At 33.7% G+C, this 24,150-nt stretch overlaps 5 protein-coding genes across 8 annotated transcripts in view; 3 read left to right on the top strand and 2 right to left on the bottom strand.

The window, feature by feature from the left end:
* LOC106756208 (DNA polymerase epsilon catalytic subunit A) overlaps positions 1-6,531 on the bottom strand; it is a 28,849-nt gene extending 22,318 nt beyond the window's left edge. Inside the window, exons 1-10 of one of the 2 annotated variants that reach the window (XM_014638525.2) lie at positions 6,183-6,531; positions 5,913-5,978; positions 5,735-5,812; positions 5,496-5,591; positions 5,040-5,200; positions 4,828-4,916; positions 4,502-4,719; positions 3,937-4,023; positions 3,661-3,795; positions 3,196-3,318 (exon numbers count right to left, since the gene is read on the bottom strand). In XM_014638525.2, coding sequence (XP_014494011.1) covers positions 3,196-3,318; positions 3,661-3,795; positions 3,937-4,023; positions 4,502-4,719; positions 4,828-4,916; positions 5,040-5,200; positions 5,496-5,591; positions 5,735-5,812; positions 5,913-5,978; positions 6,183-6,341 — 1,212 coding nt within the window. In that variant the 5' untranslated portion in view covers positions 6,342-6,531. The remainder of the gene's footprint in view (positions 1-3,195; positions 3,319-3,660; positions 3,796-3,936; positions 4,024-4,501; positions 4,720-4,827; positions 4,917-5,039; positions 5,201-5,495; positions 5,592-5,734; positions 5,813-5,912; positions 5,979-6,182) is intronic. The other variant, XM_014638526.2, reaches the window with a different exon arrangement.
* Positions 6,532-8,162: 1,631 nt separating this feature from the next.
* On the bottom strand, positions 8,163-11,092 carry LOC106779783 (pentatricopeptide repeat-containing protein At3g63370, chloroplastic). The gene has a single exon (XM_014667980.2). It carries the CDS (start codon positions 11,046-11,048, stop codon positions 8,229-8,231), a length of 2,820 nt encoding a protein of 939 aa, XP_014523466.2. The 5' UTR covers positions 11,049-11,092; the 3' UTR covers positions 8,163-8,228.
* A 372-nt stretch (positions 11,093-11,464) lies between these two features.
* On the top strand, positions 11,465-13,311 carry LOC106756606. The gene is made up of 3 exons (XM_014639099.2): positions 11,465-11,616; positions 12,774-12,930; positions 13,054-13,311. Exons 2-3 carry the CDS (start codon positions 12,775-12,777, stop codon positions 13,099-13,101), a joined length of 204 nt encoding a protein of 67 aa, XP_014494585.1. The 5' UTR covers positions 11,465-11,616; position 12,774; the 3' UTR covers positions 13,102-13,311.
* A 150-nt stretch (positions 13,312-13,461) lies between these two features.
* LOC106756423 (structural maintenance of chromosomes protein 1A) lies at positions 13,462-18,124 on the top strand. Its single transcript, XM_014638846.2, has 4 exons — positions 13,462-16,321; positions 16,713-16,823; positions 17,624-17,704; positions 17,802-18,124. Exons 1-4 carry the CDS (start codon positions 16,064-16,066, stop codon positions 17,874-17,876), a joined length of 525 nt encoding a protein of 174 aa, XP_014494332.1. The 5' UTR covers positions 13,462-16,063; the 3' UTR covers positions 17,877-18,124.
* Positions 18,125-18,825: 701 nt separating this feature from the next.
* LOC106756421 (tRNA dimethylallyltransferase 2) lies at positions 18,826-23,128 on the top strand. Of its 3 annotated transcripts, none has more exons than XR_002667160.1 (10): positions 18,826-19,140; positions 19,225-19,304; positions 19,404-19,472; positions 19,600-19,672; positions 19,774-19,895; positions 21,034-21,108; positions 21,372-21,782; positions 22,232-22,307; positions 22,387-22,566; positions 22,887-23,028. XR_002667160.1 is itself a non-coding variant. In XM_014638845.2 (10 exons), the coding sequence occupies exons 1-10, from the start codon at positions 18,930-18,932 to the stop codon at positions 23,025-23,027; spliced, it is 1,422 nt and encodes a 473-aa protein (XP_014494331.1). In that variant the 5' UTR covers positions 18,828-18,929; the 3' UTR covers positions 23,028-23,128. The 3 variants fall into 3 exon arrangements, 2 of the variants coding, with proteins under 2 accessions (XP_014494331.1, XP_022634256.1); XM_014638845.2 differs by having other exon boundaries at positions 18,828-19,140; positions 22,403-22,566; positions 22,887-23,128; XM_022778535.1 differs by lacking the exon at positions 19,404-19,472 and having other exon boundaries at positions 18,828-19,140; positions 22,403-22,566; positions 22,887-23,128.
* Positions 23,129-24,150: the final 1,022 nt, after the last annotated feature.

The raw sequence follows: 24,150 nt of genomic DNA, 5'->3' as shown, positions 1-24,150 counted from the left end.
TCTAAAATATTCAAAGACGGTAACATCAGATGTTTCTTATATTTCTTATACCCCTGCTAATCTCTAGAGAACAATTCATTTCACAACAAATAATTATAAAACAATTTATTTACACGAAATTTTTTTATTGGTGCAAAATTGCATCTGGAGGTGCTGAACAGTTAGATACAGGACTGAATGAATACTTTGGCTGACGATGGAGAACCTTTTAGCTAGGAAGATGAATATAGTTAGATACAGAAGATACAGGGTACAAATCGGAAGAACGAATATAAACCCTCTATTACAAAGCCAAAGACAGCAAAAATGGAAAAGAAAATACATGCTCTCCAATCCTCAGAATATTTGGCATGAAGTTTCCATTAAATAAGTTATAAACCATGCACCAATGAGAAGCCATAAAATTTATTTTATCTCATAACACAGAAACAGCAACACATTCTACACAAAGAGCGTTTGGCTTCATGCGTGCTTCATAGGTTCCAACTAGATTGTCCACGGATCTTCAAAAGGCAGCAACAGTGAACCAACATAAGGATTTTAGTTCCTATCTATTAGTATCCATGTCTGACCCGTATCCATATCTAATACTTTTTAGGATACTTTACAAATAGTTATCAATAAAATATTTAATCTATAAAGCAATAATCTTTTGTGGAGACAATAATTTACAATTTTTTATTTTGACATTTAATACAGTGATTTTAATTTGGATTCACATAATAGCAATCATAAACTTAGTATGTTTTCAAAAAAATTGTATATTTTTCAATATGCATATTTCAAAATGAGTGTATTTGCATATTAGATACGTGTTTTATCCAAGACACGAATTATATTCGTGCATCATAGGTTCCTAGTCATGCAAACTGAGAATTGTAATTTTGAACTGTCTCAAAGAGCAAACACAAATTATTACAAAAGTATGTTTTATCTGGTTCACAAACGAGAAGTTAGAACAAGTAGCTTATTTTTCCCTCTACATTGTATTGTTGTTTTCCATAGGACTTACCTGATGCCTAGAGCTGGAAATAAGATAAGCTAGTTCAGTTTTCACCTAAAATAATTTTAGAGTCTCAATGCAAGCAGTTCTGAATTCCATAAGAAATTTATCAGGGTATTGCAGGTTCTCATCTTTTGTAAGACTACGCAAAGAAAAAATATTGAAGGTAAATAGTTGCTATGGTGTGCCTTTTGTTGGCAAGAGAGAAGACGTTCTTTTTTTCTCAATGCTCATTTTTTAAATGTTCTGTTAGTTGCATTTAATTTCCATCTCAGACTGTAATGCAAATTAATTTTGTTTAGTGTTGTACTAAATGGAATTTGACTAAAGAATTAAGATCTTACAGGAAGACCTGTTATGCCAATAGATTGTGACGAAAGGAATTAAATATGTCAAGTAAAACAAATCTAATAAAATATTCTACTGAATCTTATGATATTATCAATACACGGATACTGCTTCATTAATAAGAGTTGGAAAGTCACCTTAATTATTGTCAACCTTAGTCCACCTTAGTAGCAACCTCTAAGGGATTTCCTTAATTGCAACATCAAGGGTTGTAGTTTAATCTCACATTAAATAGAGATATATTAAAGTAAACCCAAATGATAAGATGGCACTAAAACTTATCCTATATTGATTTTTGGGATGGATTAACCAGCATTTGTAACGCTCTAAGTTGGAAATCCTAGGCATGAATAAAGTGTAAGAAACCACCTTAATTACAATCAACCCTAGGCCCCTTAGTTGCATTACCTTAATTGCAACTTCAGGGGTGATAGTTTAATCCCCCACGAAAACTATGATGTCAGCTTTACTTTAAAATTCAATCTGTTAGTTCTGTTTCTTTCTTTAAGAGACCAAAATGAACAGTTTGGAATTTATCTATCAATATACTATACATAGGTCGTTAAATATCTCAATGAAATTCACTGAGCAACCAAAATTGAGAAAAATAAAATAAAAAACTGATATAGAAAATAGAAAATATTATATATACGAACTTGAAAAAGCAACGAAAAAACAATTGAAGTGAACAAATCTTTATTTTACCATGTCTTAGAACAAGGTTAGATAAAGCAAGTCCCACATCCCACATGAATACAAATAGAAAAAGACATTTTTTTTTTCTTTTGATTGAATTAAATATTTAAATATGTACTTGTGTGCATGTGTGTGTGTGTGTATCATGGTAGAAAAACTGTAAGAAGAAAATAGCATTCATGATCATGGTAGACTGGTAGTAAATATCACATGGTATGATACGATTCACAATCCCCATGATATGAATCGTAGTAAAACTCGTTTGTGTTCCTAAATCATTGTTGTATCGTTCTTATCGCACTCTGAATTGCGATTCTAACAAGAAACACAACCTTATTCGTGGATTCAGGTCTCACTCCGAAATGGGCAGTCACATGACCCAGTTTGAAAAAAAATCCTAATCTACTTCTTTTCAATAGATGCATACCAGTTCCTGCTCTTCCTTATTCTGATTGTGATATAAATGTAATTCTAGGTGCCTTAATAACACAAGGAACATACAGTTGGAGGAACCTTGAATAGAAAGATTCCAATCCTGAAGGGAGGAGAATACAGGGAAATTACAAACTGGTTATTTTTTTTCTACTCAACTACTAAGAGCAGTTCCTATTTATTGGAACTTATGCTTGGTCTCACTAACTCCTATCCACACATAATTCTAAACTGACACATTACAGTTATTTCATAACAGATTGCCATGAATGGTTTCTTTAGCAGTGCAACAGCTCCCAGGCAAAAAGGAAGAGGCAGCAGTGCAGAGGAGAGAAAACAACCCTAATTTTGTCTCTTTCTTTCTTATTCTCTTTGGAGCAAACATTTATCAGCCCAGATAATTTTCTTTCCATTTAACAAAGGAGTTAGGTGATACAACCCTTCCCAATCCAACCATTATAACATTAACCTAATATTCCCACTTATACAGCCACTCTTTTTGAATGTGTTATAATTAATTACATCTTTACATGTTTATATGTCTCATGTTACATTTTTTAAATGTTTACAAATCTTACGATTTACAATACGAAATGATTAACAATATGAAACATAAGTTCTTCAATACATAGTCTGTCTCATGATTCAACTATCATATTCATGATTAATAAAATAAATTATGCAAACAGCTGAGAAATTGAGATCAAACTTTGTACCTTCAAGCCTTGGCTCCCCTGAGGGAGATAACTATCACGTTTAACCCAAGCAAAACAATCCAAATGGCAAGCATATCTGGCACGACATTCCCCTTGGTTTGTGTCGCATTTGAACCCCAATTCCTGAATGATTAAATAACAGTGATGAAAGTAGAAGGAAAAAAATGCCAACTAAACAAACTTAAAAGAAAACTATTTGGTTTGACGCTTTCACGATAACAATAAAAAGGGAAACCAAATAACAAACATGATTTGTCCCAAAACTTTGTGACATAACATAGTCAAATTCAAGTTCAAATACTATGCTAACAGTTGACATTCTACAAATTCAAAGGGTTTTAATAGAAAATAGATATGCACCCAACATAATGAGATGGAGAATTGCACAGAATGCTAGCATGTACATTTTATTATTTTACCATTTAATGTAAGTCAATTGCCAAAAGCAAAAAGTTAACAACATACATCACTCATTTTGAACCCAAGATGGGTTGCCCTTCGTTCTAGGAATGGCCAATCAAAAAAATCACCATTATACGTCACGTAGATACCAGGTTTCACCTCTTGCATATGAGAGAACCACAATCTAAGAAGCTCAATCTGAAAAAAAAACACAAATGTCAACAAATTAGACTCATCATTACAAATAAAGAAAACCACACACTGGAACAGATTTCCAACAACGAAATAAGATAACACATACTATATACTTATTTATTATGGATTCACAAGTACCCTTACCTCATTTTGAACATTCGTCACTTTAAAACACCCTTCAAACTCTGGTTTTGGAGTGTACTCTATATCCTCTATATCATCCCCGACACACTATAGATAAAACAAATAAATTATTTAAAGTTATCACCCCATGACAATGACTAATGTTGTACATTACAGTTTCTAATGGTGCAATTCCTGAATCAGTTAACAACATTTCATGCATAAGAGCTGAATAATTTATTATATTCCAATTTCTACATAATTTGCCATTGAAAAAATTATGTAATCTCTAGTTGCATATCTAAAATTACAAATGAAGTTGAAACATTATATTCAATACTTTAATGCAAATCAATCAACCTCTGTAGACACAAAATTTGAATTGTTTGGGAAATATAAAATCTCTTGCAGATAAACAATCTGAATAAAATGAACCATCTTTAAAAGAAAGAGGAAGAAATCAGAAGATATTGATAACGAGAATACTAATAATAAGTCTCTTTTGATGAGATGTTGGTGGTTTCCTCTGAATAAAAAAATAGTAATAGTGAAAGACGGATTGCATGAACAAAATTATGAAGTTTACCTCCCTATTTATGATTAAATACCCCTGACCATCTACCATGTACGAAATCATCATAACTAAATCATAGTCAGCATCAGGAAACTTCAATGGAAGTTTTGTGGTCTCAATGTCAAATGCACAAACTCGAACTTCAGCACGCTGCAGAAGATCTGTCCTCTTTTCAAGTGTAACCCCGTTATTGGACACTCCAACATCATACCACTGGCCACACCGTATATCTAGGTAATATGTTTTTGCAAGTGTCATGATAAATAGACAATAGCATAGCAATGGAAAACAGGATAACAGAACAAATATCAAAAGCAAAAAAATAAATCAAAAAGTACCATTGTCAATGGCAAAGCGAACATGATAAGGAACATCATATTCTCGAAGATCAGTCAAGCAATCTAGAAAGTCCTGAGGTCTATGTTCTCTGATAAGCAACAAGATCAGGTAAGAAGAAAGGTTTAACTAAAATTATCTAAGATGAAAATATATGCCATTGCATAAAGGAAGTAATATGCAAATGTGAAGTGAGATGTGAAAATTGATCTACCTTCTTTCTGTTGACATGGATACAAAGGCTTCTGCAGTGTCAGACTTAGCCTTATTTCTTTCAACAGTAGGCATCAGATCTCTCTTCACATCCATCAATTGTTGCACAGTATCAAATGAAAGCTTTAAATAAGATTTTCTTAATCCTGATAAATGATTTTTCTGTCAAAAATCAAGAAAGCATCAAAGTCCATTTATAAGTATAAAGAAAGGAATCACAACCCATTTGAATCAAAGCATGAAGTTTTAAAGAAAATGCAACCTCAGATTTAACTTGCAGATAGACATTGTCAAATCCACAAACAATTGTAAGAAACTAATGCAGACTATATCAAGACGAACCACATTCACTTGACTTCCAATTAAAAATATTGTTGGTGCTGAATGTTGTATTTTAAAAGATGTTTGTGGTGTACCAGACAAAGTGAAGCATAAAAGACATGTATAATTTGCTTACAAGATCCAGGTCTTCTTTCTCTATAATTTCAATATCAGCAATCCGACCTTCGTAACGTCTTCTCAGGTATGCTTCAACATCCATCTCCATTTTATCCTATTAAATTAAATTATATAATCATAATTAACACTAACATCATGATGGCTACTAAAAAATAAACACTGAATCAGAATATATCCACAACGGCAATGAACACGTTTAGATAAAAACGTACTACCATAGCCCCACATATGACATACATGAATGTTCTCGCCTACCTTTGTAGCTACATAGAAGTAAGGCCGAAATCTGAATTTTGACTTGAATGAAGAGCCATCCTGCAACCAGGATCCAATCAGTAAACTATTCCTTAAACCAGGTCACTCTTTGGAGCAAATATAACTTTTAACTTAAGCAATCTTTACCAAAAAAAATTACCTGTGTAACAAAGTAAAGATCGACACAACTGTATTCTTTGTAACTGTTTTCATCCTGAACAGATGACTGCAAAAGTATGGAAAAGCATGAATAGGCTAATAATAATGATCTATTAAAGCAAACCAACTAGTTGGGACTGTATATTGGAAATAGGAACCGGAAAACTCGACTGAGACAATGGCAATTCAATCACTCTTCAGCTTAGCTATGTAATAACGCTTCAATTCAAACTTAATCAGTGCTAGCGAAATACAATGGTAATGTGCTTACGGATGCAAGAGTGAGTAGCCATCCGAGCCGCTTTTCACCCTCTGAAAACAGATCGAACCCTAATTTAGCTTCGAGTTCATCCTCGGGGTTGCGGTTCAGCTTCCGCTTTTTCGATGCTCTGTTATCTCTCCGGTCACGTCGTCGACCATCGCCGCTCATCGTTGCCCCAACGAGATCGAAGGTTTTGGCGTTGGCGCTTTTGAATGAAGGTTGTGAGAGTTTGGGAAAAACTGCTATTAGCGTGATTGGAAGATTGGGAGCGGAGGGAAGACACAATCAAGACGTTTTCCCGCGCTTTTTCCCCGGCCGCAAAGTAAAGTTTGGTCCGCAAATGACCAACCCGACGAACCGGAACGGTCCAAATTGAATAAATTATAAAAACAAAAAAAATATATAAATTTTAATTGGTTCGATTCTTTTATTAATCTGTCATCTATTTCCATTACAAGTTATTTATCTATTATTTTTTATTTTATTTTACATAATAAGATTTTGTGACTTTAGCTGTCTTGTTTAACTCGGATGATTTGAGATATGTAGGAAATCGATTCCTATGTAAAACCCACTCTAATGAGAGTGGAAATGAGAAGATAATCAATTTACAAAATGCCGGAATCGATTCCTCCATAAATCCAAAGTAAAAATCCGGGGGCAGAAATTTTAGTGACCGCCAGCAACGGTAAGGAACGAGAGAAATATAACTGTTAATTTGAATTCTCTTACATAATTCGGTTGAGTCACTGGGTCTAAAAAAAACTTATAGAACAAAAAAATCACCATTAAAAAAGTTTATAGTTGAAAATATTATAAAAGTTGTGTGAATCGATATTAGTGCCTAAGTTTTTTTAAAGAAAATATCTATTTTAAATATTAAAAAATACAATTAATTCTTAATTTGTCACAAATTTAAGAGTTTTTTATTTTTCAAAATAATTATATATAAACATTTTAATTGATAGATTTTGTAAAAAATTTTAATGATTACATATTTTTAAAATAAATAACATAACCATTTAATTTTATTTGGTGAAAAATTCATGTAAATTTTAATCAAAACTAAATAAGAAATATGAATTTGAAAATTTAAAATATTAAATTTAAGAATAATTAGTTTATGATTTTTTATTATATATTGCTTATCTTTTTTTATGTATGAGTTAAATTTTATCCATTGTTTCTATTTAATAATCAATATATGTATATTATAATAATAATTATATAAAAATTTTAGTATGACTTCTGTTATGATTAATCTAATATTGTCATATTTTAGTTAAATTGAGTATTTCTTTTAGGGTTAAATATGTTTTTAGTCTCTATATTTTGGGGTCATTTTGATTTTAGTCTCTCTTTCAAAATAAGGTACAATTTAGTCCGTCAACTTTAGAAAACTCTGATTTTAGTCCTTTTTACTATTTTTTAAAACTTTATTTGTTGTTTCAAACACGTTTCATTATAACATTTGGATTATTTATATTGTTTGACACATAATCCAAATGTTATAATGAAACGTGTTTGAAACAACAAATAAAGTTTTAAAAAATAGTAAAAAGGACTAAAACCAGAGTTTTCTAAAGTTGACGGACTAAATTGTACCTTAGTTTGAAAGAGAGACTAAAACCAAAATCGCCCCAAAAAATAGGAACTAAAAACATATTTAACCATTTCTTTTATTATGTTTGAGACTTTGTTTTATTTTATTAAATATTATAAGTTTTATTGTCAAAAAAACTAATAAAATTAATAAATAGATTATAATGAATAACTGGATTCAACTATATATTATATATTTTATTTAATAACATAATAGTAAATATAATATAAAAATATTGATTTAAATATAATAAAATTTTAACATGTTAGACTATATAATAAAATATATAATTTTATATATAGATAAATGATATTGTTTTACTTGAGAGAGAATTTTGGGAGCCGAGGCTTTATTTTTACCCTCACTTGAAAAAAACTTCTAAAATGGGGTTTTATGATGGATGGACTAAAAATAACCTATGATTCATTATAAATCTTCATATTATCAAGTATTTACCAGAAATCTCTACATGAACAAATTCCTCTTTCAAAATGATGGAACCTATTGGCATCCCTTACAACCAGGGTCCGTTGGGAGACTTTTGATGCTATCTTAAAGAATGTATGACAATCATCACAAATTCGAAGGTTTTTTGTGATCCGAATAGTAGTACGGTTTGGCGTAACAAGCAGACCAAAACCAAGTGCCAACCTTTCACTATGTCTATATAATATCTGCATTTTCTCTTCTTCACTGACATTATGGAACACAAACTTCGTTTGAGCCCTATAACCTTCTTTTTTCAGAAGTTTTGTGAACTGAGCTAGTTTTAGACAAATATCATCAGACTTTGGATGAGACTCGTCCCTTGCCATGAAGGTGTGAATCTTATTCTCAACCTCAATCCAACTGCATCCTGGTGTCTTCTTCGTTCCATTTCCCTTCATTCTCAACCTCACTTCTTCAACATCGTTCCATCTACCATCTTCTGCGAAGATGTTTGATATCAATACATATTTTCCTGAATTCTCTGTATCCGATTGTAAGAGCTTCTTTGCTGCAAGCTCTCCTAGTTCTTTATTAGAATGAATGCGAGAAGCGCTGAGAAGAGCACACCAGACTTCAGAAGTAGGTTTGATAGGCATGTTTCTCACAAAACGATGAGCCTCCTCAAGGGAATTGGAACGGCCGAGGAGATCAACCATACAGGCATAATGCTCTGGCCAGGGTTCCAGTTTATATTCATATTTCATAATATCGAAAACCCTCTTACCTTCATCCACCAACCCCGAATGGCTGCATGCATATAATAAAGCCAAAAATGTTATATGATCAGGAATAACATTTTCATTAGTCATTTCCTCGAATAAAGCAATGGCCCTACTTCCACATCCATGCATTCCATTTGCATTAATCATGGAAGTCCATAAAATTAGATCTCTCTTTTTTACAGAATTAAATATCTTTCTTGAGTTCTCCACATTCCCACAGTGAGCATACGTATCCACCAGGGAGCTAGCAATTGGTCCCTCCAAGAAAAAACCTTTCCTAATCAGAAACCCGTGAATCTCCTTCCCTTTCTTCAATGAAGATAAACTAGCAGTGGCAGATAGTGCACTAATGAGAGCTATAGAGTCGGGATGAATTTTAAATTGGTTTAGAGTGTAGAAAAGTTCAAGAGCCTCAACTGGAAGTCCATTACGAACACAGCAGGTAATCATACTTGTCCAAGACACGATATCTTTGGGTTTAATTGATTCAAATACACGTCTTGCATAATCTATATGCCCAACCTCTCCGTATACATTGACAATGGCATTTTGTAGCACTGTATCAGCTAAATCTCTTTTCAAAACATAACCATGAATCTCTCTGACAAAGTCTTTAGATTTCAACTCGCTACAAGCCTGCAAAACACTTCCAACCATCATGGGATCAACAGGCATCCCCTCCACCTGAACCATCCGGAACAAGTTCATTGCTTCCACATGGCATTCATTCTGTGCATAACCGGCAATAACAGTTGTCCAAGAAATCAAATCCTTTTTAGGCATACATTCAAAAGCATGACCCATATATTTCACACAGCAACACTTGGCATACATATCTATCATGGTGTTCCCAATCTGCATATTAGAATCCATTCCATTTCTTATTACATAGGCATGAACTTCCTTCCCTTTCAATAAATTTCCCAATCGGCCAAACGCAGTAATCAAGTTTAACACTGACACCTGATCAAACTTCAGGCCAGAACTCTGCATATCCCGAAAGTAATTTACAGCATCACTATAGAGCTCATTTTGAACCAAACTGGAGAGCAATGTATTCCAAGACACACAATCCCTGCAAAGCATACTTTCAAAAACTCTTACAGCATCCTCCATACGACCACACTTTGCATACATGGCAATCAAAGCATTGGCAACATAGACATCAACAAAATGGTTAGATTTCAACACGGCACCATGAATCTCCATACCCAGTTTAACAAACGAGGGATCCTCACAACCTTGAAGAGCTGCAACAAAAGTATATGTATTACTCTCGACACCAACCTCCTGCATTCTTCTAAAAAGCGACAATGCCTCCAAGCATTTCCCTTCTGCCACATGTGCCGAAATAATAGAATTCCAAGAAACTGCGTCCTCTTTCTCCATCATAATCCCATCAAACAGCATCCTGGCCCCATCAAGATTACCGCACTTGGCATACATACTTATAAGCGCATTGCACACAAACACAAATTCACCATATCCACACTTAACAGCCACACCATGGATTTCAGCCCCAGAGCGAGTTGCTCCAAGAGCACCACACGCTTTAAGCACGGAGGGAAAAGTACAAGCGTCAAGCGCCACTCCATCGACTCTCATCTCTCTGTACAACTCAATTGCTTCGAGGTATTTACCGCTTGACACAAACGCACCCATCATGGCATTCCAGGTAAAATTAGTTCTTTCAGTTATTTCGCCGAACACTTTGAGTGCATCGCTCAAAGAGCCACATTTCCCGTACATGTGGACAAGCTTGGTGGCTAGAAACGCCGAAACGTGAGATTTTAACAAACGGGCATGCAACTGTTGGCCTTGTGGGAGGGCTTTCTCAGTGGTGCAGAAGTCAAGGAGGAGAGAATGCGCGTGTTCGAGACGCGAGGGGGGCGTGAGTGGGTGAGAAGAAAGGAGGGTTAAGGATTCAAAAGCGGGTTTGAGGGCTCCTTGGTTGAGGAGGGTGTTAACGGAAATGGGTTTGAGACCAGAGAGGATTGAAGTGGACATGGTGACTGTGCATGCGTGAAGCTGCGCTGCGCCGCACCAGAACAAAGATCTCATGCGTAAGCCGCCAAACAGAAACACTAAATTAAAAACCTTTTTTATTTTATATATTCTTTTTTTGGCTTAGTATATATATTGGTGTGTTTCTTTCAATTTCTTCTCATTCTTTCTAAACTTCTTAATTAAGTTTTTTTTTTGGTTAAAATGTGCATTTACTGTTTTTTTTTTTAAAATTGACGATAATATCGTTAGCTAAAAATAAAAAACAAATAATATAAGAGTAATCGTTGACATAAATATTGATGAATGGTTTCAAACAAGTTACTTTAATTGTTAAAAGTTATTTTTTATTGAAAATTATATTATTCCGATTTTCGGTGATAGGAAGAATTAAATTTGTTTTTCATTTTTTTTTATAATTAACTTTAATTTAATCCTTAAAATAATTGTTAGGGAACACAAACTTCGGTTCAGACCGGGTCAATAGAGAGACAAACGGAGCACCTATAAAACTGGTTCATCTTCCCCAAATCAAAAAGACCCTAGATTATCACAGAGCTGGTTCGTCATTCTTCTTCGTCGCAAATCTCATAATCTTTAGAGAAACCTATCGCCTCTATTCCAAGTAAGCTCCTAAAGCCCCACTCTATTCCTCACTCACTTCACGATTTAGCCACGCTCTTCTCCCAGATCTCGTCTTCCATTTGTTTTTTTGTTATTTTATTCTAGTTAAATCAATTTTGCCAAATTCTTTTGTTTTGATCATATTCAAACAGTGTGCCTTATCCACGAATCTGGTTTTTATCATTGCTCAATCTGTTGCTGTATTCGATTTCGTCTTCTCAATTAAATCCGGATACTTTGTTGTTTTCCCTATTTTCTGGTTATTAGTGAAATTGATGCTTCAATTTTGTTTTCCATCTGTTACGTGTGTGGAGGTATTATTCATTTAGTGTTCTGTTGAATTATGAAACTGTGAAATTAAGTTCAAGTTTTGCAAAATAACATTAGGGTTAGGCATACCTTTGTTCCCAGGTAGTAGTGGCAAGCATTTGGTGATGTCAATTCTGTAATGCTCTTTTGGCACGTATATAATACTCTTTGCTCGAATAATTGACGAATAGTTTATAATTAAAACCACCTTTACCCCAGTCACTTCTCCTGCACATCCATAACCTCATATTTGCATTTTTTTTAATGATTAGTTCATTCAATTTACGAAAATACGGGGCAGTGTGCTTGGTCTACAAGCATGAACAGTTTCACCTGCTACAATTTATAGTATACGATGGTATTTGGTCAACAGACTTTGGAGTGGTGAGGAGAACGTTGCAAGATATTGTTTGTTACTCACTGCAGTTTGGAAAGCTGTTTCACAGTATATTTAGAGTTATTTCTAATGTAACAGCTTAGATATTATCTAATGAAACTGAAAATCGTCTGCACTGGAGTTTTGCTATATAGCTTTTGTATCTTCTTGTTCACCTGAAAATCCCCATTTTATTTGATATTCGAGTTTTTAGTAGTATGGTGCTTCAGTTATATATATATCGCATTGTTCCTTTTTTATCTTTTGTTTCTCTCCTGCTCCGTTCGATGCCTAAGTTGGAAGTAGTTAAGGCTTCAAGTACTTGTCTCTATCTGTTGTGTTTGTGATGGTGACAAAAGCGGGGGAGAGCATCCTTCAAGTTCTGTTTTGTTTCAATTCATTTCATGCTATGTTTTCTTCTTATTTTAGATAGTTGGGGAAAAAATGAGATAATCCTTGGCATTGGTATGCAGGATGTCGGAAGCACCATTTAGACCACGTGAAAAGCTTTTTGAGAAGCAAAAATATTTCCAGAATATCCCCAAACATACCTACTTGAAGGGACCCATGGATAAGGTTACATCTGTGGCCATACCTCTGGCTTTGGCTGCATCATCAATTTATCTGATTGTAAGTTTATTTGTAATATGGTCCTTTTTACTTGTCTCTGTTGACTTCGTTATCAGTATGTCTCCAATTCTCCATTTGTTTGGAATCATATTATATCGACACTGTGTTATGCATTTTGTCCAGGGACGAGGGATCTATAATATGTCGCATGGAATTGGAAAGAAAGAATGACCTGGGAATTTCGAATTGAGGAGGTGGCTATTTTCGACACAAAACAACCATAGCCTCCTTAATATGGACCACTGGTTTTCTTTGCATTTATGTTTGTTCTCTTAATAAAATTTCTTAGTTGCAGATTTTGACTGCCATTGGGGTTTATAACTTTATAACGAAAGTTGTTCATTGTATGTTTTATAAAATCAAATTGGGTGAATTGGCTCAGACTGCTGGTTTCAGATTCTGGTTTATGCTTTGCCCCTTCATTTGCATGCGTTAGACAAGCTCAGCGGCTTTCCTTATAGGTCGTTAAGCATTTCAATTTTTTTCTTTATGGTGTGTTTGGTGTGTCGTCCAGTGGAATTACTTGGTGAGTGGTTGCCCTTAAGCTATAGGTGGTGGCAGGAACCTGTGAAATGGTCTTAAGGTGGATCCAAGTGCGGATTGGAACTCCATAGCATTTGTATTTATAATGCATATTTGGTTTTATATTGGAGAGGTCTATAACCCCAACCGTGGTTTGGGTAAAAGAATTTTTGTCGTAGGTTTTTCCCGTACCATGATGTAGAAAAGTCTAACTGAAAATAAAACACGTTATCATTAGAATCTTGATTCAATACTTCAAATTATTAATATGAAACTGGGGTGTTTATATATTTTTATCAATTAAAAAATGTTGAGGAAGTACTACATCGGGCTAGGACTCAGCTGAGCTATTCCATAACTTTTTATTGTCTAATATTTTGGTTTGGAAATCCACCATCTGAATGTAACCCCCTGAAAATATTAGCTTATCGCCTCCTTCAATCAGCCCCGGATTATCCCCAATTTGATGTAGTATTCAGCTTACACTGAGAAACTCGGACACTTTTAAGATTCTGAGTTTGTATGATGTGGTTGGGTGCGAGTATTCCCTGCCCAAATCGGAGGCACAAAACACTAAAGGCAAATTTTCTCGGTCCAAACACGCTGTTAAGCAACAACTTTGTCATTGAAGAAGGAAGCAATCTGCTTGCTTCACAATGATCAAAGCATATTTTGTCAAGTGCGTCAATGTAAGCACAGATTTGCCGCTTAGTTGAAAATATGTGGTTGCAAGTCCTTCGCGTACTTTGTCTTCGTCGAGGTTTTGTTTGATCACGTACCAAAAGAGTATTAAACAAGCAGCAAACAAATTCTTATTATGAGCAGACAAAGCAAAAATCTTTTGCAGGATAGATTCAATGGAAATGTGATACGGTGGGCCTATGCAATTCAAAGCTCGACATGACGTACCACAGCCAGTAGGTACTGCTCTCTAAGTCGCAGCAGTTATAGAGCTCAGATATTCAATGCTGCACCTCAAAATTCAGATACTAAGAAGTTCATGGACGGTCAAAACCACCCACAAACAATAGCCCGGCAACTAACTACCAAGCTAGAGACTAATTTTTTGGTGGGTGGACTGTGGGGCATATAACATTCATATATGCCTCCAATAAGTCAGCAGAAAGTTTGCAGATCTTTGAATGTATACACCACGCTTGACAGAGTTGGATTGACTTTTAAGCTTTTCTGACTTCTGAGCATACCTCAGGAAGTGATGGAATTCTAAGAACAATCCAAGTGCATGATTAACTTGAGGAAATATACCCTAATTGGCTATTCAACATACTAACCAATGATGATGTAACAAAAGAAAAAAAAAATAAAACTGATGAACACTAACTAATAATGAAGGATCACAAGTCAGCCTGGAAAGTATTCACCATCCACTCTTTCATGTATTTACTCGTGTTGTACTTGTCCCTACCTAAATCATTCTTGTTATATGCGTTTGTAGAAGAAATTTTAAACAATCTCAGACTCATTCGTATATTAACTATATCAAAAAGGTCGTCACATCCACGGAAAATATTATCTTAAAAATGAAATATGATTCTAAGATAATGGTGTGTTTTCACTTTTCACTTTTCACACCTAGATTCATCGAGTGGAACTCAATGGTGCTTGGCCCAGTGTAATGTGAGTGAGCAATTATTTAGAACATAAGCTGGAAGCTCCTTTCTTACAGTGCCAAGCTGTGTGAGTATGTGACTTTCTGTTCCAAAAAATGCATTTTTGGGCTGGTCATCCATATGGGTAATAATTTTCCATAAAGGCAACTGGGTACTGCCAGTTCTCCTACTCTGTCTTGCTTCCTAAGGCTCTCCCACATTCATGCTTTATATATCAGTAGGTGACCCTTTCTGTTCACTCCTCAACCAAAACTTATGGTCCAAGCACTTTTCTATCTTAAAGAAAGCACTTATATAATTACCAATGCTCCTTAGATACTTCTTAAGAAAAATACCTATATATGCTGCTACCTTAAAAGATCTAAAAATATTTTCCATATTAAAAGTGGTAAAAAGATGATATGATCCTCCAAGTTACCTTGGGGAAGCAGGTATATAACTACATATATACACGCGTCTGTGTAAATTTTTTGGTCCATACATCAACTATTGATACCATGTTGAGGAACAGTCGTTAGCTGAATATGCCAATATACCAACTTAAGAAAATTGCTACCTAACCAAAGCACTCTCATAAAGATTCTTCACTAAGTTTTCAGAGAATAATAAAAGGAGAAGTGTAGTCAAAGATTAACATTTATACTCTCGACGTATAACACCTTCCAAATCCAATACTAGAACTTTGATGGTGCCATAATCAAGTTGGCTTGTGAGTAAAGTTGACAGGGAAAACACTAAGCATTTGTTTAGAGAAGATAAATCCACTGTTAACTTCATAGCTTTTGGCTGTCATATCTGTCATTTGGGCTTATTCTAAGGTTTGTTAACAACACAAACTACTTACTCTCACACCCTTAAAGCCAGTCCTGTTTATAAGCACCTTAGGGGAAAGTGGAGCCATCATTCCAAGAAAAAGAGAAAGAAAACGGGAGATAACAGGCCTGGGAGAGGAAAAGAGTGTTATTGACTGTGCTGCAATAATGGCAACACCAAAGCAGTCATACGAGCAAAACCAACAACAAACAAATGTGCAGCGTGTGAGAAATTCAGGGATGATTAACGTCAACCAGAGTCCAATGAGGGATGACAAGGAAGAGGAGATGTCAAGATCAGCTTTGGCAATGTTCAGAGCAAAGGAAGAAGAAATTGAGAGGAAGAAAATGGAGGTGAGGGATAAGGTTCACGCTTATCTGGGTCGAGTAGAGGAGGAAACAAAACGCTTGGCTGAGATTAGAGAAGTAAGTGTCACAATACTTTTGGCTTACCTCTAACTAAGCTTTCATGCTTTATTTGTTTTCTGTTCTTTTGTGTTTTACACATAAATCAATATACAGCGTGTTTGGTTCCACATTCTAATAGGTATAGTTTCTATCTCTCAGACCTGATTTCTAGCTTCTCTTCCCAAACACGCCAATAAACTTAAGGTATAGGGAAAAAGATAGTAATCTGATGAGAAAGTTTGTTTCCTTTTAATTTTCTCAAAATCTTCAAGTGATGATCAGAAACTGGTCAATTGCTGTGTCATGTGTGTGGTAAATTGGTTATTTTTCCTTGTTCTTGGACAAGTACTTATAACATGTCACCATATTTGAATAGTAATTGTTTGAAAAACTGAATACGATGTTGTAGGAGCTTGAGGGTCTGACAGATCCATTGAGGAAGGAAGTTGCAATGGTTAGAAAGAAGATAGACAGTGTGAACAAAGAGCTAAAGCCACTGGGCCAAACCTGCCAGAGAAAGGTGAAGTTTTCCAACTGTTTACAGTTGTTTGCTTTTGACATTTCTAAAATCCATTCTTAAGTGATCTCTATTTGGTTTACTTACACAGCTTTTGATACAAACACTTGAGCACTGAATAGAATTTAATCAATTAGCCATTCTTGCTTTCTTGTCCCCATCTTGTCTCATCAACTGAGAGCCAAAGTGGACATGATTATTTAGTGGTTAAGCTGTTCATTATTAATAATTGTGTTCAAATGTCCATGTAGAAAATTATCTATTTGGTTCAATGGCAGATTTCAAATTCCTCATGCTGCTTCTTTTGCATCATTATGCCTACAAAAAATTAAATAAAGAAAAGGGTTGATGGAAATATGAACCATAAATCAATCATAACTCACCTTTCTTCATACTACTTTACTTTCAAAAATGGTTTGACAGATAATAAGAGAATCAGTTAAGTATTAAATATGCTTTTAGTCTCTTAAATGTGTTTGACGAATTAAAATTTTTCTGTATCTCAATCTTTAAAAATATTAGATATAATCACTTTAATTCAATAACATTAACTTGTCTTTTAAATGTTAAATGGTGTTTTAAATTGATATTTGAGTTAAAGCTAATCTAGAATACTAAAAAAATTAACAAGATTAAATTAAAAATATTATATTTATTCATTTTTAAATTTAAAGACTAAAATATATTAAAGTTTAAAATAGACGAATTATAATTTCGTGTCCAAAAGATTATGGACTAAAAAATACTTAACTGATTTAAACATGATTTTCATATTTTCATTTATTTCTTCTTTGGAATCACAGGAAAAAGAATATAAGGAAGCCCTTGATGCTTTCAATGAGAAAAACAAGGAAAAAGCTCAACTTGTTACCAAACTAATGGAGGTAAGAATTTCTTTGTTGGTTTGAGTGAGTACAAAACTTTCTAAATTTGTTTCGTAACTTGTGTTTTTTTCTGTTTGTTCCATGAATGTTGGGATAGCTGGTGACTGAAAGTGAGAAGTTGAGGATGAAGAAGTTGGAGGAGTTAAGCAAAAACGTAGATACCCTAAATTGAAATTAATGCTAATACAAGTAACCTTACTTCTGTGTGATGTAACCAGAACCATGTGGTTGTATTGTAATGTGACATAATTTGTGATTTCATTGTATTTTGAGAATTTGATTAGGAAATCTGCATTAGACAGACACCTAAATTCTGAACATTGCTCAAGTTCTTGTCATTTGATTTGAGATGTGTATTCAAGCTGAACAATTAGAAAGACTTTTATTTTTTTAATGAATGAAAATATCCCATTAAACTAATCAATTTTTTCATGTTCCAACTTACCCAATTGATGTCAGGAACACAAAATTTAACTATATCTCTGTCAACATTTTGCACATATACTTATACTTAAAATGTTGGTAAGAATGATATCATTTATTATTACTATTAATGGAATGTCAAATATTTTATATTATTTCTTTTATTATCAATAAAAATCAATATTTATTAAGAAACTATAATAAAGTATTAAGTTTATAAAGTATAAGTAAACATTAAAAGTACGAGAACAAGTGAAACATTGATTAAAAGTGTAAAAACAAAATAAAGAAAATATATATTAAATTATTTATAATTGTTATAAATTAAACAGGTCTTGAAAATTTATTATATGAGAGATGAATATTATCAAGAGATAAATATACAGATAAATCTTATTTTAGATTTAATTAATAATTTGATTCTTATATTTAAATTTTTATTTAAATATTTAATTAAGTCTCTATTTTTTTTAAGTAGTTCTCATTAGTTAAAAACTCACATTAATATGAAAATGATATTAGAATTTAAATGTCAAACGTTCAGTAATTCTAATTTAATATGATAAGTGAGAAGTTGGAACTCAATTGATTTCTTTTTTAAATAAAAAAATAATTAAGTAAAAAATATAAACATTAAAACAAATAAAAAATCTAAATATAAAAATAAGTTAAAATATAAATAAATAGAGAAACGTAATTTTTCCATTGAAACCCTAAAACCAATGGAAATAATTCGAGTATTTTGTCCCAACATCCAAAGCTGACATTAGGGGAAGAACGTAGAGTGAAAGAAAGGTTAACAATGGCGTCAGAGAGCACAGTGACTTCAAACTCTACCGATGATGAAAGACCGAAGGTGGTTGTCATAATGGGACCCACAGCTTCCGGGAAGTCGAAGCTTGCCGTTGATTTAGCCTCTCACTTCCCCATCGAAGTCATCAACGCTGATTCCATGCAGGTCTACCGCGGCCTTGATGTTCTCGCCAACAAACTCCCTCTCTCTCACCAAAACGGTAACACAGTACCCTCGCCGCACTTGATTATTCTCCATTCCAATCCCGTTCCGTTTATGAAATCATGTTTCGAATTTGCTGCAGGAGTGCCGCATCATCTCTTGGGCACTGTAAGCCCCAACGAGGAATTCACGGCTAAAGCGTTTCGGGATTCTGCAATTCCCGTATGTCTTAATCGAAGAATGAAGAGAATCCACTTATTATTAATATTGTTATTATTATTATTTGTTATTTTCTATTATTATTATTATTTTAATTTTCAGATTATTGATGATATATTGGCTCGCAATCATTTGCCTGTTATAGTTGGGGGTACAAATTACTATATCCAGGTTGGGATTTTGAGTGATGCGTTCTTTGTGTCTCGTTGTGTGCTTCATTTTATTTATTTATTTGAATTTCTTATAATGCTTAATAGTGTACTTATATGGCTGATTTCTACTTATTAATCCTCTCCAGGCTCTTGTGAGTCCGTTTCTTCTAGATGATTCTGCCGAAGATATGGATGAAAGCTGTTTGGGTGACCCACCTGGTATTTTGTTATGTATTTGGTGCTTTCTTTTCTTTTACTTTTGTTTTTTTTCTGTTTCGATTGACATATACTTATCATTTATTGCATTTGTAATTTTATAGGCATCACGCAGTCTGAGAACAGTTTCCCTACTGAAAATGATGGTTCAAGCTATGGTTATGATCTGCTCAAAGATATTGATCCAGTTGCTGCTAATAGAATCCATCCAAATAACCATAGAAAGGTTGAGTATAATTTGATTATTTATATCATTTACACTTCTAGGGACAATGAAAGGTCCGTCTTATATATGCAGTTGGAGTTACGTATGCAACAATTCCATGATGGTTTTTCTGTTTATAATGAGTTCAGTTTTGTTGCATTGCCTATGTAAAGAATTTTACATCGTCCAGTTAAATATCAGTCAAGATTTTACTTTTAAAATAGTTGTTGCAAAAGTCAGCATCTGAATACGCATGGCAGTTTATGATGGTATAATATACCGATCCTTAATAAGTGGATTTAGGTCCAACTCTACCCTAAGAAATAAACTTGCAAGGTGGTATTTGTATTAACTAATATACAATATTTTGGTTATATCTCTAGTTAATGTAAAATCTTTAATATAGTCTTTCATGCCAAGGAGTATAAATTTCGCATATGGAACTAGATATTTGTGCAGGTAACAATATGACCAACAAACCTTATTAAGATAGGCTTTGATACTACCTTAGAAAGTGAAGTTAGACCATAATCAGTTGTACAAAATTTGCTTCAAACAATCATATATTATTAATGTATTTAAATTTTATTCATTTAATATATAAAGCATGTATAAGTACAACCTTCATGCTAAGGATTAAAACATCTTGCATGTAGAGCTAAATACTTGTGCAGGTGGTACAATATGTGCAACAGTCCTTATTAAAATAAACTTTGATATCATTGTAGAAAGTAAATTTAGACCTAATTCGATTCTACAAAACTAGCTTGCAAATGAACATCTATATATTAATGTATTTAAATTTAATTCATATAATATTAGAGCATGTATAAGTACAACTCTTCATGCCAAAGACTAAACCTTGTTAAGGTAGACTTCGATACCATCTTAGAAAGTAAATTTAGGTCTAGTTCAACTCTACAAAACTGACTTGCAACCAAGCATCTACATTATTAATGTATTTAAATTTAATTCATATAATATATAAGGCATATATAAGTATGTTTATTATTGTAGTCTTACGATTTTAAAGTTCTAGCGTGTTGTACATTTGGGACCAAGCCATATGGTTTTTTAATTCATTTTTAACATTTAAATATATATGAAGTGCCTAATTGGGAATTACCCACCCGCATACTTGTGTTTTTATGGGTTTCAGATAAATCAATATATTAATTTGTACACTCGCACCGGTGTTCTTCCTAGTAAAGTTTTTCAAGGAAAGGCAGCAGAGGTTTGTTTTCTTTTCCAATAGTCAATTACTGGAATTTCAATAAGATCTTTTTTCTCTTTGTCTGCGTATAGTTATATAATTATTTTTTCCACTAATCACATTACCACACTATACTCATTCTGTTCTATTGACGGACAATTGGTGTGGGTATCAAGTGGATCAATAATGGAAAAAGGATGTTAACTTGCTAATGTTTTGTTGCAAGGTCTGGTGATTCTTTATTCCCCTTATAAATAATATTGGTCTTACTTGTGGCAGGGCAGAATTGGGGTCAAGTTGACAACTTAAGATATGATTGTTGTTTTATATGTGTGGATGCATCTCTCCCTGTACTGGACAGATATGTAGAGCAGAGGGTAGATTGCATGATGGACGATGGATTACTCAATGAAGTCTATGACATTTATAACTTGAATGCAGATTATACTAGAGGTTTGCGGCAGGCCATCGGTGTCCGTGAATTCGAGCCTCTTCTTAGAACTTGTGTTGTCATAGACATGTATGAAAGAGAGAGAGAACTGACTGAAGGATCCAGGGTAGAAAAGGGCAAGACCTTGTTTAATGGTAATTTGATGGAAATGGTGAGATCTTCCAATGATACTGAATCCACAATTCTTTTGGAAGAAGCAATTGAAAAAGTAAAGGTTAATACCAGGAGACTTGTTCGCCGACAGGTAAAAAATGTCATTTGTTTTCTGACTTCCTTAAACAAGCATTTTTGGATGAAATTATTTTGGCCGAGCATGCAAGGAAACTGAAAATGTCATTTTCTGTATTCACAAGTTATAGAAAATTGCCAGTACCACTGAGATGATTAATAATTTTGACTTAGAAGTTTGAAATACCTTACCCTTTCTGTAGAGCATTTAGTTCACCTGCCATTCTGCTGTACAGTATGACTTTTTATTTGTTTTTGCTATAATTTATTTGTATTATTATAATTACTATTAGTATTTTCCTGTGCTTCCTAGAATTAGTGTTATTGTCTAAGGAGGAGTAAGGGGCATGATAACATAAACGTTAAATAATGTAATTGATCAATATTCGTTGGTGACAATGAATTATTGGAGTTTGTACGGAAGCTTAAAGTATGACATTAATATTGAAGCTATCTTCATGACAGAAGAGGATGCTCAGTCGACTGCAAACATTGTTTGGTTGGAACATATACTACGTTGATTCCACAGAAGCAATATCAAGTAAGCTGTTTTAATCATGTTCCCTGTATTTTCTATGTTCATTGTTTTAATCAAGTATCCTTGGATTACATTCATTTAGTTATTTTATGTTACAGGCAAATCAGAAAATGCATGGGCACGCCAAGTAGTTGAACCTGCTGTGAAGATAGTTAAATCTTTCTTGAGTGAGAATGGAAGCTTGTCATCCACATTTGGGACATCAAATGACACAGGGATGAAAATAATCCAAAGGGACCTCTGGACTCAATACGTATGCAAGGTCTGTAATATTTTATAATCCACCTTCGTGAGACATTTCTTTTGTTTTTTTCTTTTTTTGTTAATAACTTACATGAATGTTCTTTTCACTCTGGAAAACAAGTGTGGTGATCCTTATGGGGTTCTGCATTGCAATACAATTTCACCTACAGAAAAAAACAAGTGGAAGCAATTTGTTAAACTACCGTCTGTCGGATTTATGTTTCTCGAAATTTTTTCATTTGGATGACAAATTTTTCTGTATGAATTACTACAAGGAGTTTGTGACTTGCATCATCAAACTCAAACATTCTGTTTTCTTACGAACCTTCCTTCTGACAGGCGTGTGGAGATCGCGTTCTTAGAGGATTACATGAATGGGAACAACACAGACAAGGTCGTGGGCACCGAAAACGTATTTCAAGTCTTAAGAGCAAGGGCCAATTTCCTGGTTTCGTGGAACAGAAGGTTGAGTATTCTTAGTGTGAACAGTGACAATATGTCGTATGATTTCTGAAATTTAAAATATATGGGTATAGTTTATAACTTAAATTTTCTTTTATTAAATTTGTATTTTTTTTTTATCTTTTAAAATATTCATTTTAGTATTTTAACTCTTAAATTTAAATAAATATTGTCTTTCAAACTATGGTTGTCTTCAATTTTATGGTACAACTTTGATTTTCTTTTAATAATGGAAAGAATCATGAAACTTAATCTATTAGATTTACCCAATTTATGTGTGAATAGAAAAAGACTAAGGTAAAGATTGTTCGAAAATTGAATCATAGAATAAACAATTTAAAAAATATAATATAAATAAAGAGATATTTTATTCTGCATAATAATGCCTCATTTGTAGGCACTTTCTGTTATTTTCTGTTACTGCATAAATAATGCCTACTTTCTAGGCACTTTTATTTTTTAGTTGTTATCTATTNTGTTACATGAGTGCTATTTAATAGCCTCTTTAATTTAATAAACGTACTCAGTTGGCAAGAGTAGCATTATACCTTTTTATTCTTTTCAAACTAGTATCAGAGCTCCTAGTGGGCCTGATACAGAAGCTGCAGCTTACGAAGATGAATAATGACAAATTCTCTTCAAAAATTCCTTACTTTGACGGTCAACATTATGATCACTGGAGTGAATTGATGGAGAATTTTTTATGTGTCAAGGGTCTCTGGAATCTGATTAAAAATGGTGTTGAAGAGCCTGTGGAGGGTACTGTTCTGTCTAGTGAAGAATCAGAGCAGTTGGAAAAATCCAGAATTGAAAATCACAAAGTCAAACATTACCTCTACAGGGCCATTGATAGATCAATTTTCGAACAAATTCTGGATAGGAGCACATCTCAGATGGTTTGGGATTCTTTGAAAAGAAAATATGGAGGAAATGATCGTGTGAAGAAATCAATGCTCAATGCATTGAGAAGGGAGTTTGAGTTGCTTGAAATGACAGAAATAGAAACCATCACAGAATATTTTGCTAGAGTCATGACAGTGGCAAACAAAATGAGAAGCAATGGAGAACTTATGTCTAATTCAAAGGTGGTTGAAAAAATACTTCGAACGTTGACACCACGTTTCACCTATATCGTGGTTTC

The sequence above is a fragment of the Vigna radiata genome, chromosome 2 (genome assembly GCF_000741045.1).
Source record: "Vigna radiata var. radiata cultivar VC1973A chromosome 2, Vradiata_ver6, whole genome shotgun sequence".
NCBI lineage: Eukaryota > Viridiplantae > Streptophyta > Magnoliopsida > Fabales > Fabaceae > Vigna > Vigna radiata.
This window is presented reverse-complemented; position numbering and strand designations above follow the sequence as displayed.